This window comes from Rhipicephalus sanguineus, chromosome 10, assembly GCF_013339695.2.
Source record: "Rhipicephalus sanguineus isolate Rsan-2018 chromosome 10, BIME_Rsan_1.4, whole genome shotgun sequence".
Classification (NCBI taxonomy): domain Eukaryota; kingdom Metazoa; phylum Arthropoda; class Arachnida; order Ixodida; family Ixodidae; genus Rhipicephalus; species Rhipicephalus sanguineus.
In genome coordinates, this window is record NC_051185.1 from 74,102,502 (window position 1) to 74,117,789 (window position 15,288).

The 15,288-nt window shown below is 48.7% G+C and overlaps 2 protein-coding genes across 2 annotated transcripts in view; one reads left to right on the forward strand and one right to left on the reverse strand.

Annotated features, from left to right (window-relative positions):
• LOC119406500 (major facilitator superfamily domain-containing protein 4A) overlaps positions 1-15,288 on the forward strand; it is a 353,365-nt gene that overhangs the window by 142,617 nt on the left and 195,460 nt on the right. The window lies entirely within an intron of this gene.
• The window catches only part of LOC119372131 (uncharacterized), a 125,333-nt gene that overhangs the window by 47,771 nt on the left and 62,274 nt on the right, over positions 1-15,288 (reverse strand). The window contains exon 2 of the mRNA XM_037642595.2: positions 12,034-12,431. Coding sequence (XP_037498523.1) covers positions 12,034-12,431 — 398 coding nt within the window. The remainder of the gene's footprint in view (positions 1-12,033; positions 12,432-15,288) is intronic.

Sequence of the window (15,288 nt, forward strand, 5' to 3'; positions counted from 1 at the left end):
TGCTCTGCAGTTAAAGAACTTTGGGTGCCCGGCTGCAGTCGAGCCCACCGCATCCCGCTTTGGAGGCAGAAGCTCCACCACTTCACCACCACTGCGGTCAGACGAGACGCTACGATCGTGGGCCTCTCAATGCACGGCCGCGCGCGCAAGGCCGTTCATTTACATCTGCCTCCCTTCCTCTCGCTCGGCCGGCACCGCGCGCCTCCCCTGTCACGGACGACGGCAATCCGCGTTGTCCGGCCGTCCTATCCATCCGGGACGAGCGACGCCGTACAGCGCTGGCTGCGGGAGGCGATCGAGCTCGATTTGCGCGCGTAATATCGCTAACCGCTGTCTCGGCGATCGCCGTGACTACGAATCGGACGGCATAATAACGCGCCGGATCCCTTTCTCCTTTATGTCACGGGTCGAGGCGTCCGTGGCACCCCAGGGACGGCGAAGATCCACTGAGCAGCTGTTCCCGCGGAGGCCTTCGTGCTCAGGCGCCAGTTTCCCGACGCCGTTAACTAAGCGATCCCGTGCTTTGCCCTCGCTTCTTAACTGCTGTAAAGTCACATTATGTTGGGCGACTTGTTATGGCTGCTCCATTACAGTCGGCGCACGAACTAACTAGCCACGAAAGCAGGAACTGTCGTCCTCTTGGTCCGTGTGTTTGAACGTTGGTTGTCATGACGCAACGTTTGCAACTCGGAGCAGTGGGAGGCAGTATTGCTTAGCTCGGACCCGGAAGAGCAACTCTGGGTTGTCCAGCTGGCTGAAAACGCTACCAGTGCACAAGGGCTACCGGCCGCCGTTTAGGCGGTGTCCTGGTCCCCAAACCACTGGACCTAGCAAGAGGAGGAGGAGGAGCAAAGTTATCTTTCTGTCTGTGTCGAGGCAACTGACTACACTGTTAGAGAGAATATTAGATCCCTGTCATCGTCATCATGGAAATGAGCCATGTGCAATATATTAGTGTGCATATTTCTTTGTTTTTATTTTTTGTAGCCACCGTTTACGCTGACCTACGTGTAGGGTGGCCAGGACACCCTCAAGCTGATTGATCAGCTTTTTTCCCCTGGTGTCCTGCAACATTATTGTTGTAAATCAATCAATGAATGAAATGAAGTGGACCAAACCATGAATAATAAAAAAAAACTAAAACAAACATCATCACCACCACCACCGTCTCCAGAGCAGCGCAACGAGAGAGTGAGCGCGAGTTTATCCGAAGTACGGGGCGCTGCAACAGGATACATTTTAACCTTAGCTGGACTAACCCGCATAATAGCAGTGAAATTTAGGCAAGTCACCTTTAGCGAGTCCAAGTACAGCTCAAGCTATCGAACGTGAGAGGTAAGAAGGTTCGCCGAAGCGTAATTGATTTGGCGCTGTATGGAAAGCCGCGAGCTGTCCGGAGGGGCCGCGGTCATGAAGCGTCATCGGCGTTAGACATATATGAAGTTGCGCTCATCGAGATGCCTATGAAAAACTTAGATTCGGCGTCTAATACGCGTGCACTGAGATGTCGAATGGTGCCTGCGCGTTTTGTGAGACCGCTGACTCATAAAGTATGACAAAGTGCGATATTGGTAACAGTGATGCATGCGTAGTTACGCTTTTGCAGAGGTAAGAAAGAGCTGAAGTAGGATGGCAGACTGGGCGAGCTGGTTGAAATGCGTGGTGCTTGAACAACCGGCGCAAAAGACGGGACCGAGAAAGATAAGACACATAGAACACGGTACTTGCAACTGAGTTTATTGCAAGAAAGATTTTACTTTGTAAGCCAGATAACAAGCATATGCGCATGCTCATTGTCTAAAAAACAGCAACACTAGTAATAACGTAAAAAGCATAGAAGCCTTGGCTCATGCACACACGTGTGATTAAAGCCGACGTCAGCCATGATTGAGCAGGTCTATGTCTTTACTATACAAGGCTACGGAAGGCTGGCTGACACATTTGATCCGTTTTCTTGAAATGTTAAAGGTTTCCGCCAATTCTCTAGTACTGTTATCTTTATGCACGAACAATACCATTATCAGCAAAGAATGGTGTACAGCCGCATTCAAAGCAGCGCTGAGCAAGATTAGTTGATTTCTCAACACGCACACAGGGCGCGTCTGGTCCCTTGTTTTCTCTGGCGCTGTTTTACTGCAAGTATGAAGCAACTAGCCCGAAAATATACCTTGAAATGTTACGCCTCTGGTTGCATACATCCGGGGGTTTCCTTTCATAATCTACCTGCCTTTTGTCTCTCTCTCTCTCTTATCAGGCCTACCGGCGAGCTGTTATCTGACATTGAAAATCATCCTCCTACGGTTTGTGCTTACTTCAGTACCCATTACGACATAGGTCACCGAAACAGTTGCAGAGGCAACGCCGAGGGACAAGTCGAGTCTCTAGTCCTGCCCTCCGTGTCAGTGACATGTCTCCGCGATTCTCACGCCTTTCACGGCCACACGACGAGGCTCGCCGCGGCTTCTTTTCGATTCTCGTCCTCATTCTCTGCAGTGGCGGGGCTGACGCGCGGTGACTGCACGGGACGCCGCGCATCTTCGCTCTGGCGACGCAGAGACGCGTGGTTTAAAGTGAATAGGCTTCTCAGGGCTCAAGAGCTACGTAGAAGCTTTTGTATCCATTCAAAAAGAAAGAAAAAGAAGTAAAATACATACACAAAAGGAAGCCTACCTCCGTTTTCTCAAATAAGCCTCAACTCTCAAACAAGCCACGACCAACCTTTATATATATTCCTGCGTGTACAAACACATATATAAAATCGTACGATTTCGGAAGGGGGAGGGGTTTTTGAACCCTCGCCCCCTGGCTACGCCAATGTTACCGATACACAGCAGCAACGTTAGTAGACCCCCCCAAGACGCTGCGCCGTGCTCCCGACTGGGCTGCAGAAATAAGCGTCTCTTCCTCTACATAACCACAAACAACAACAACAAGATGGCGGCAGTTAAACGCGCCATTTGGGGCGTGTCGCCACACGGCGGCCGCATTTTCGATGGAGGCGAAAATGCCCGAGGCCCGCGCGCTCTCATTTAGGTGCACGTTAAAGAACTCCCAGCTGATCAAAATTTCCGGTGCCCTCCACTGCGGCGTCCCTCACAATCATATTGTGGTTTCGGGACGTTGAACCCCAACAATCATCATCTGTCCCGCCAGAATAATCGTCACCTGGCTTGCGTGCATTTTCTCGCTTTCAACGCCACGCTCACTGTATTTTCAGGCCACGTTATCAGCGTCTTGATAGAAAAGTATCGGCCTCTGAGTTTTCAAGCTACCTAACGCAAGTACTCCAGATGGCCATTATTGCTGTGGGACCGAAAGAAATCCCCCCCCCCCCCCAAAAAAAAAAAAAAATCTCGTGAGTTTTTATAGCGTTAACAACAACTTGTGTTAGTTAAGGCTGATTATAAGCAAGACAACTCGTCTTCCGCATATGCCGTCGAGTCGTTTGCCTAAGGCAACCATGGAAAGCAAGCGCCATTGCTGCAGTACGTGCAGATGCTCTCCCGTGCCATCCAGCTCCTTGCAATGTAGACCCAACAATGTAGCAGTATTCATATGCAAATGAAGTTTCGTGGGCACCCTCTGTCATCGGCAATGCAATAGACGACATCGTTTCTGGGGTAATCGCGTTTTCCTCTTGTTTCCCGTCCCTCGTACGCATTGCATTGTTATATCTTTTGTCTGCGGAATAAAAAAAAAAAAAAACATGACAAGAATCGGAGGTTCCATCGTCCATTTTCGTCGGCTCATGACTTGTGCGGTGAAGAATGTATGGGGTTATGCACTTCGGGGCCGGAAGGCCATATAGCGGTGCCGTTATGGCGTGGGGTCGGTCACGTCACGACAACGCGAAGCGCGATGAAAAACAAAGAAAAACAATGCAGGAAACGAAACAGCACTTGTCACAATAGGGCATATAGTTGCCTTGATCACTGGGTAAGGAACACCGTTCGCGGGATAAAAAAAAAGCAAGTGACCGCATGCATGATCACCGGGAAGTTAGCGAACGATCGCAAACGTATACGTGATGTCATCTGCATATCGGTATTGTCCGGTGCGTGCATGCACGCGTGTCTATTTTTTTTTCCAAGCGAGCGAATACGCAGGCTTCTGCGATCACTGTAATTGAGACTTACGTGCGTTGTGAACGCCAATCGCGCCCTAAGCTGCGTTTTTCGTTTTTATATGTTGGTAGTACGTGGCACACACGATGTTACACATTTTGGATATCACATATTAAAGCGGGATGATTCTCTAGGTGTGGAAGTACTATAGAATAATCGCGTGGTTAAAATTCAGAAAGTTTGATATCGCGTTATAACTCACCTGTTAGATAGCTCAGGGAGATCGCCGCCGCACGCAATTAACACAAAATGAGCTTACCAAACTTCCCGTGAATTAAGAGTTGGTTTTTCAGACTCAACGATGCTGATTAGCTGATACAGATCATGTCACTTTCGTTATGGGTAGAATACTGTTGAAAGTCAACTGAGGTTGCGGAAGCAGTTATTAGGTTCACCTGTACTCTATCTCAGAAGTTCCCTTCAGCACTGTGGAAGCTACAGGGCCCTGATCCAATAGGAAGGGCGAAAGTTCCTCACGATGTATTCATCCGCGCCGCGTCGTCTGCTCAGCCTCCCCCTGTCGTCTGCGCTCACGCATTGGGCGAGCAGACGGCAACGCCCCCCCCCCCCCCCCACCCCCCCAAAAAAAGAACATGGCTGCACACATCGACACTGGTGCCCTCAGCCACGTGTTTATCACGTCGTCGTCGTGCGCTGTGAGGCCCGCAAGTTCCAAACTGACGCTTGCATTTGCTTTATATTTGTGTCCTGACGCTTCGACAGCTATGTATTCTTGACTACATCGCGCTATTCTCATGAACTGTTATAGAATTCTTTAGGCTTAGCAGGCGTGGATAAACAAACAGCTGATCTCGCCAATATCGACGGAACGTACCTGATATTTTGTCCTCATCGTGGGATGGCACGACGCGATGGCTCGTTTCACCATTAATTTGTTGCTGTCAGCGTTGTGGGCGAATAGCGAACGCAAGTTCGGATCGTAGTGGGTGGTCGCGTCTGCATGGGCGCTGCTATGTTGATTTGTAACCACAGCTACCGACGGTCAGTTATGTAACTATAAAAGATATGCGACGTAAATGCGATGGAGAATAGATGTATCACTTATTGATGTGAAGTAGCACATTCTAAACAAGGGCCAAAGTCTCAACCCTGCTAATTGTAAGGTAATTATATCTGGAACTATGTTTTGCTGCGCAAACATCTGGCTTGTTTACACCCAGTGGCTTTGGCAGTGCTGGACGGTATAGTGGGGAGACGGAGTGTAGAAACATAATTTGTAGGCTCTAAAATTGTAAAAAAAAGGAAACACTAGTGAAACATAGTACGACATAAGAACTATAACATATAGCTAGCATTAAAAGTAAAAATGAAAATAAACAAGTAGAAGGGTTAATATTCAAAGAAAAGAACAGCGAGGAGCCGTTAAGGAATTCACGGGGGGAATGAGACGCCCCACAAAGCGCATAACACTAGGACTAGCCAATGTTGGCTAGCTCTTTGCCAATGTAAGCCACCTATGGCTGTCACGCACAGGACAGTTGTTGTTAGAAAAATTTGTTGCTATCTCTTCGCCTTCCGCTCCCTTTAGGTCACAAATTTTTGCCATATATGTACAGTCGGAATAATATATATGTATATAATAATTGTTGGTGTCTTAGGTCCCAAAACCACGATATGATTATGAGAGACACTGTATGTTGAGGGCTGCGGAAGTTTCACCGCCCGGTGTTCTTTAGCGTGCGCCTAAATCTGAGCACACGGGACTCTAGCATGTACCCGCGGAATTATAAATTAAACGCGCTTAGCTAATTGTCATTGCACGCGGTGTGATCAAGAATCCTTAGTGGCATTTTCCAACTCTTTCAGTTGCTTCTCAATGGCCAAAAAAAAAAAAAATCACGAGGATCTGAGGACATTGCTCGACTGGTACAAGTGTATCGGACTGTGATACATAGGACAAGAGTTTCCTGCCCTCGCTGTTTGAAGCTGCTTGTGTGTGTGTTTTCGGCCGAGGCTTTGTTTCTTTGGCGGCAAGAACGACGTCAAGTGCACGGCGTCGGTAATACTTGCTATTCTTCGTGTGACGCACTCTGTTAGCCATCGCTATCTCTGCATGAATTATTTATGAACTGACCACCGCCGTCTGACGGCATAAACACGTCCGATATATATACCAGCGTCCCGTCAAGGCGGCGGCAGCGCTTGTTTTCTTTTTTTTTTTGTTTTTTTTGTTCTCTACTTCCGGAAATACGGGGCCTTGTGCTTCAACGATGCAGTCGCTGTCGTTGGCGGTTATACGCGACAGTATCTGTAATGCTTTTAGACAGGCAAGCCGGTTCGCGAACTCGCGAAACAAGTTGCCAGCACAAAATCGAAGGCGGCACAAAAAAAATAATAAAAAAAGAAAAGGAAGAGAGAGGACGCACAGTCGCGGTTAATAATGCAGACAAACAACTTCATCCGCGCATGCCCAGGAATGGCAGCGGCACTCGTCGATCATGTGATATCAGGCACTCGCGAATCAGGCGAATCTCAGGCGATAGATAATCTTTGAAGCATTTCGTTTCTCCTTCATGCCAAGCCATCGAATGCTGGCTCACGCGTGCACTTTCACTTCATGATCGTCATCAGCCGGACTACGCCCACCGGAGGGCAATTGGGCATCACCCATGTTTCGCCACCCGCCACGGTGGTCTAGTGGTTATGGCGCTCGACTGCTGACCCGCAGGTCGCGGGATCGAATCCCGGCCGCGGCGGTCGCATTTTCGATGGAGACGAAAATGCTTGAGGTCCGTATACTTAGATTTAGGTGCACGTTAAAGAACCCCAGGCGGTCGAAATTTCCGGAGCCCTCCACTACGGCGTCTCTCATAATCATATCGTGGTTTTGGGACGTTAAACCCGAACAGTTATTATCTATACTCGCATGTTTCGCCAATCAACCCGGTCATGTTCTCGCTGCTACCACGTTATCCCCGCAAACTTCTTAATCTCATCGGCCCACCTAACTACCTGTCTCCCCCACGCGCGTTCGCCTTCTCTTGGAATCCAGCCCGTTACTCTTAATTACCAGCCGTTATCTTGCATACGCGCTACATGCCCTACCTATGCCCATGCCTTCTTCTTAATTTAGACTAAAATGGGCTTAACACCTGTTTATTCCCTGACCCTCACTGCTCTATTGTCCCTTAAGGTTACACCTGCATGTCATTTTTATTTCCATGGCTCGTTTCTACTTACTGTGCATAGGAATGAATGAGTGGAATCGTCAACCAAACGTTCCCCCGCGCAGCGCAGCCAGCCGCAACACTGAAGCCATTTCTCGAAACAAAAGAAAGAATTCGTCCCGACCGGCGTGGTCTCCTGCGTAAATATTTTGCTTCTCTTCTCTCGTCGGTTGTTCTTTCATTTGCATATTTGTGCCGCAACCGCGTTCGCGCTGCCGCTTTTGTTCTGACGGCGCTGCAGTTGCTCTCTCCTGTCGTGGCCCGGTTCTCCCGGCACTGGGAAAAAAAGTAACTCATTCAATTCGCCCCCCCCCCCCTCCACCCTTTCCATCGCACTCTCCTCTCTTTTGTGGAACGTAGGATACAAATCTTGTCGGCAGTATAAGGCGTACGCGAATTCAGTAGAGCGAAAAAAAAAATCGCCAGCGTGCATCGTTGGGGGCATTTTGGCGATCGACCTTGTTTGACTTGGCGGCATATAGAGAGCTCGCTCACGACAGAGACTGAGGTGCTGAACTTTGACCTCCTATTGTGATGTTACGTAACAACGAAGATCACTCGCGTTTGTTTGCCAGGAGCGGTGTTGCGTTCATTCGAAATATGCAGCGATGTATATCGTTTCGTTTTCCTGTTTTCCGATCACAACCAAGGAGGCGGTGTCCGCGTCCGCTGAGGGAACTATACAAGCGGCGAAAGCTGGGGTTCGCTTATCGGAATGATGAATGGCGCCGGGCAGCTGAGCTTTTTCACTGCGCCGAAGATCGCGTCCAAAGCTTCGGTCACATGTGGCCGGCTTAGTACAAGCCTTGCTCTAATGTTAAAGCATTTTAAGGCTACTTCTCGTTCAAGATCGTGTGTGCGCATGCCCTTGACATAACAATAGGGGGCCCACTCTGGAGATAGGGCGATAGGGAACTGACAGTGGGATGCCAGCAGATGTCCCACAAAGGATTTGATACTTAGACAGTGCAGTTACGGCGACACGTAACTCAATCATACAGTTGGCGTAAGGAAGGACGCAGACGATTCAGGGATCACAGTGCAAAGACAGTACAGTAAGAGGAATTCAAAAGAAAAATTCAAGGTCTTACAAGAGAACTGGGCATGCATAGAAGAACGCAAGATGCAGACGCACATGAGATGGTGGATTTACAGCCGTTCGAAAGGAAGAAGGCAGAGGCAAAATGAAAGAGAGAGAGAGGGAGAGACAGAGTTCACGTGCGCGGTAGCATATATATATATACAGAGTGCCGCCTGCAAGGGTCCTATAAAGGCGAAACCCTTAAATGCCTGATCAAACGCGAAAATTGACCATCGGCGCCGGCGTCAACACGAAGTGATGCGAAGAATAATCGTCACGTGATGACGTCATCCTGTGACGCCACCATGACGTCACTGAACGAAAAAATATTGTGACATCAATATGACGTTATCACGAAGTCACTATGACTTCACATGACGTGACGTCACATGTTGACGTCATCATACGACATCGTCACTTGGTCAAAGGTGGGCCGATCCCGGAGGCAGTGCAAAACCACGTTAGGTGTAGAAAGCTTTCGGGGGAAGGGGGCGGGGCTAAATTCAATCTACCGAGAAAAAAAAGAAGATGGCTTTCGCCTTCGAGTTGTCTTAGGGCGAATGCGTAAGGGAACGTGGGATTTTTTTAATATTGACTGATCTTAGAGAGGTTCTTTGCAGCTCGCGTAGCTTTCTGAATTAACGAATGCGAGATACTATGCAGTCCGTACAACTGCCCTTCGGTAAAGGGCAGTTGTATGCGTTATCGCGAGTACGTAACCAACCGGATATTACTTGGTATACGGGAGCTGCGCCGGCAATATAACGCGTACAAGGAATAACACGAGGTTAACGCCAGGTTAACGCGAGCAAGGCCGTCGTGTAAACGCGACACCGCTAGGCGGCTGACTGACTCCTCGAGAGGTCAACCATGCATACTCCTCGACATCTGACGCCGTCTGTACTCTGTATAACACACGAGACACGCAGACAGCGGTAGGGCAAGGCAGTTTCTCATACGCTCCTGTCGGTCCTTTGAGAAGGACTCTCTCGTGTGCCGGTTCTAGGCTGGGTACAGTCGGCTCCGTTGCCGCTCTCACGAACGCGAGATGTCTTCGTTGCCTCCCCGACGCTTATCGCCTGCGCGACCCGGTTCCCTCGCGACAGTCACCTTGCTGCTTGAGTGTAGTTACTGACGACGATTGTTTCAGTGGCTGCTTGGCGGGACATGTCTGACGCCACGTAACGTAACGCTGTCAAGGATAGCGAAGTACAGTACTCACTGATTGAAATGCGACATCGTGTTCTTTATTATAAGGACCGCTATGAGCAATAGCTCGTGGAAACCGCGTCTGGACGCTGCAAATATGGCCGCTAAAAGGTGATGTTGGCTCCGATGTAAGCGTTCGATTAAAAAATTAACCGGACATGAGACGACCTGTAGACGCTAGAAACGAAAGTAGGTGCAATAATTAGCACTACGCTTTCGCGTTTCAAGCTGTGAGTACTGTACTCCCAAGCATAGGCGTGCGCACAGGGGACAGGGGGGGGCGGCCGCCCCCCCTAATCACCTGAGAGGGGGGGGGGCGCAAAATCTGCCCCGTACATTGACCCTTCTAGTCACCTAAGAGGGGGGGGGGGCGAAATCTGCCCCATACATTGACTTATTAGGGTGGGGGCGCGCTGCGATGAACCTTTCCCCCCCCCCCTCCTAATGGGGAACCCTGCGCACGCCTATGCTCCCAAGTGCTCTTGGGAAGCGCAGTCATGTGTGCTTCTTTTGTTTCCTTGTTGCATTTTTAAAGTAGGAGGCTCCAACTTAGCGGCAACTATGACCTCAGGTGACAGTAACTTGTGTTGTTTAAACACGCTCAAAGTAGCAATGAAAGCGAAACGCATGCACCTTGACTGCTGACCCGAAGGTCGCGGGATCGAATCCTGGCCGCGGCGGCCGTGATTCGATGGAGGCAAAGTGGTATAGAGGCCCGTCTTCTTAGATTTAGGCGCACGTTAAAGAACCCCAGGTGGTCGAAATTTCCGAAGCCCTCCTTCACGGCGTCTCTCATAGTCATATCGTGGTTTTGGGACGTAAAACCCCAACAATTATTGGAAGAACAGGCGCGTAATGGATGTCGGACACGTTGCGGGTCTCCGGAGCGTGCTGGCCATGTCGGTGGAGCATATGCTTTTATGCGTTTAGCTTTACTCGCCATTTGTTGCAGTCAGTCATTATGGAACACCATTAACGAGAACATTTCGGTGCTATCGGCTCTATTGACATTAACTGCAGATATTTCCTGGGTATTGTGTATAAAGCGTAGCTACCATGTCGTATACGGTTAGAAGCTTGACTGCATACGAGTGGATCGAGACTGTTCTGGCAACAAGTGGGTTGTTACTGTGTTCATTAGACCTTCGATTGCCACCGATGGTTAGAGCATTGACGCACGCGCTACGACTATGTTCAATTTAAGCGGCATTTATTTCTTTCCGATTTTTTTTTAGTTTTCTCTTTTCCGCGTCTGCTTATTTTCGTTTTACTTGTTTCCTGCAATCCTTTAGTCGTTATATATCACTTCTGGTGATGGGAAAAGCCGGTCCTTCGGTGGCCAGTGTACCCGATGTCTCATCGTTTGAACATCTACACAATGCCTTCCTTATCTGCAGCTTTATATTTGACATATAACTGGATATGGTTGCAAGGAGTGTTTGATCCCTTCATGGGCTGCGTGTGTACATGTGAGTGAACAAAGCTGAAGCTGAAGAAAACCAGTTTACTTAACTTCAGACTTTGATGCACGCTGATGAACCCCAGATGGTCGAAATTGCCCCGCCACGGTGATCTAGTGTTTATGGTGCTCGACTGCTGACCGGAAGGTCGCGGAATCGAATCCCGACCGCGGCAGCCGCATTTCCGATGGAGGCGCAAATGCTTGAGTCACCTGTACTTAGATTTAGGTGCACGTTAAAGAACTCCAGGTGGTCAAAATTTCCGGAGCCCTCCATACGGCGTCCCTCATAACCATATCGTGGTTTTGGGACGTTAAACTCCGGATATTATTATTATTATTATTATTATTATTATTATTATTATTATTATTATTATTATTATTATTATTATTATTATTATTATTATTCTGTCTTATGTCCGTGTTTGCGCGCCCGGTCTTTTAGCAAGAATACGCACCAACTGGCTCAGCTATCTTCATCACATGCAGGCTTTGGAACATATACCGCACACTTTAACGTATAATCTTGCTGCACAAAATCGTTCACACGTCACCGGCATCGTTCACATGGTGTTCAGGCATGCTCGTATTTTATATAATCTAGCGCACGTGCCACTAGACAAACCCACAGAACGAACGTTATTCCCTTCAGGACACACATTTACTGTTTTAAATTTTTGTTTTTTCCACTAACAGTTGAAACTTGAACAACGTGGATGGCTCGATTCGTGCATTGCCTTATGAAGTGTTCGTTGAGCAACTGCCTAACCATGTCACAGTTTAATCCGTTCTGTATGATCTTACCCACTCCTACTATGTCTCGAAATCGAGACAGCAGTATTTGTAAATAAATAAATAAATAAATAAATAAATAAGTAAGTAAATAAATAAATAAATAAATAAATAAATAAATAAATAAATAAATAAATAAATAAATAAATAAATAAATATTTTATTCTAAGGCTGGCTCACCGTCGGCATAGCTGGGCGGCAGGAACCTGAGGTAGCGCAGGTTGGCGCTGCCCCAGTACGGGTTCTGCAGGTTGTTGCAGTAGCCGTCGTACGACCTGAACCGCTGCGCCGAGCAGGGCGGCGCCAGCCTTCCCGTCTTGTAAGGGCACAGGGCCTGCGCCAAGGTGCCGCGGACGTCCACCTTGGTGAGGCCGAAGGTGACGTCACGCGGGGTCAGGTTCAGCTCGCGGGCCAGGTTCTTGCTGGCCTGCTCGGTGATGAGCGCCAGCGCCGAGATGTTCTTGGAGACCACCTTGGTCTTGCCCATGGCGCCGAGGAACCACGGCGGCTGACCGGGTCGCATGGCCACCCCGCTCGAGAACAGCGCCGGCTCGGTGATGTTCCAGATGTGCTGCTGCCTGAGGGTAGAGAGGACATCAGCTAGGACCATAGCTCGGCAAAAGATGCGCGCCTCACTCAGAGTCACTCAAGAAAGAGAGAGAAGGAATGGAAGGGCAGCAAGGTTAACTCGTCTACATCCAGTTGGCTACCCTACGCATAAGGAGAGGCATAAGAGGGTACAAAGGAGAGAGAGCTGAAGCTGAAGAATAAGAAATAAAGAAACAAAATGAAATGTTTGTACTTGTAGCAATGCTTATAGGTGCGACATTGAGATAATATAGCTGCTCTGCTCGTGAACAAAGGGCGCACTGGGGTAGATAGGGCCTAACAGTGTTAGCCACACAGGAGGCGTGCAAGCAGCATGGTCGTGACAGAAAAGGTTTCGCAACTACATGGTATTGTTTCAATGTATACACAGCTATAGGTGCACCGGGCTGTATACATACGATAAATCGTATTCCCCATATGTGCCTTCCCCATCGCTTAGATTCACTGTAAAGCTGTTTTATTCATCGTGTCACGCATACGCACACGCACAAGCACACACACACAGAATTATCATCATCACCACGACCACCAACAACGACTAGTGATTTCGCCACGGTGTGCCGCACGACCAAAAACGTTGCGTGCAGCACTCAAATGGAACAGCGCCAGTATACGTCGACCGCAGTACATCGTGGGACCTCACGCTAAATGCTTCAATCCTCGGTGGCCGCGCAGTGAGTCGTCACTGCGTACACCGGAAGGCCGGCTGTCGAAGAATGACGCGCGCCGCACAACCTGCCACGTCCGAGGAAAGACGTCTACGAGCGGGAATCCACGTCGCCGGTAACGTCCGGCTCGGCAAGCGAGGAGCATCGTGCAGCGACGTTTTAGCGAAACCTTGACGATGCTGTTTTATCGCTTGCGCAACCCTGCGCACGCGCAACATTACAAGCCCACTGACATCTCGCATCTTGTCCTTGCGCGCAGCTATTCGAAACAAGGGCAACGTGTACACATTTTGACCGTGTAGTACCTTGCTTCCATTCGGCAATAAAAACGAAGAAAGAAAATACAGGGATGACTTATACGTGGACAACATGCGCAATTCAACTGTTTGTTTACTAGGCACGCTTCCGTGAACCGTTATAAAAAAGTGAGAAACAAGGAAGATGTCGTTGACGGTGGTTTTACAAGGGCCTGCCTGTCGGCGCACTCGCGTCCTTTCTGTATTATTTATTCGCGCATTTTCTGTTCACCTGCCGAAGGGCGAAAACGTTAAAGCCAGAAAGACCGAACGGAAATAAAACTTTTTGGGCTCGCCAATTGAGAGTCTATCAACCTAGGAAATGAAAAGAGAAACTGCTCGTCCAAGGTTGTGCATCACTTCGAGAGTCCGGCCGCGTCTTTCCCCTCCGGCAGCTTGCCGGATGTGCCTGTCACAGAGATTCGCGGGAAACCAGAAAGCACGCGCTCTCTCGCGGCAAACTTGCCGATATTTGTCCCTTGGATTGCCGTCTTCTGCTTCTAGACGTCTCTCGTTTTTTTTTCTTGTTTTTTTATATTGCCGCGTCAGCCCGTCATAGTAACTGCGGCGGGATATATTGATGTGACAGTGTCTCGATTTGCTCGTTTCAAAGCGACACCATCGAAGACGGTGTGAGAAGGTTGAACGTCAGGTCCATTTATAATGGTGTCATATTTCGGGTATTTACGTAAGGAACGGTGCAAATGGGCGCGGGGAGGCGGGGGGATTTTGCTGATACAAACCCGGATGTTGTATTAAACGCACCTTTGTTGACTTATGCAGGCAATCAGTCGATATACAAGTTGATGCGACGCGTAGATTTGTGCTTGTCTTCATTTATGTAACGTGAACATCATGCAACATTTCTATTTTATGCACTCGCCACTCAAACGCCGCGACACAATGCGCACACAAAATCAAGTGGACGGTCAGAATGAGACGTCGATGTGACGATGACGAAGACGACGCCCGATGCTTATGGACGGAAGTATGTCAAGAACGGGCGCAATTCAAAAGCGATGCACAGTGCGTGTATCGTATGGTGTTATATGCACTGTCTTGAGTTGTAGTAGAACACGCACATTCTAAAGTTGTGATCAAGAATAGGCGCACTCTCATCGGCATATGCGGAACGGCTAAAACTCGTCGAAGCCTGTCGACATCGTCGACAGGCTAAAACTATGTAATGTTAAGTAAGTAAATAACTTCTTTTGAACAAAATTCTTCATTGTGTGGAGGTGCATTTATCATTTATAGATGGTACCTGTAAGCCGACTATGCGTTCAGGATTTACATAACAGTCTTTTTTTTTTATTTGAGTATGCGCCGAATAGATATGCGCTTACGTAAGTTGTTGGACAGCAAGGACAGATGGGTAAGGACAGATGGTAAGGACAGATGGATTATGTGCAATGTCGCCCTTTACTTTTTTCGACGCAATCATTGTTGTAGGACGTGCTTCGTATACTAGCTACTACTGGTATTTCTCACCTGACCGTTCTTGCATTCGGAACGCTACTGCCGCGTCCTGCAATCGAACCCACGATCCTCGGTCTCAGTAGCAACGCCAAGGCCATTGCTACATTATCGCTGGTAGCGTCTGCCATTGAAATTTCAGTATTCCCACAAGTGAACGGATATCAACCAGCTATCATTCGGTATAGGATCATCTTATGAGCCACTTAACACATCCTGCACATGCCGATGTGACCGCTCCACTATGCTAGTAAAGTTTCTCGCCATGCGATGAAGGAAAGTTCTGGGCGGCGCGAAAGAATCGGAAGTCTCGGCTACAACGTCTCGAAACCGATATCCTTTAAAATTGATAGTAACAAGCAGTCGGAGGAGGAGACCGCCGCGGT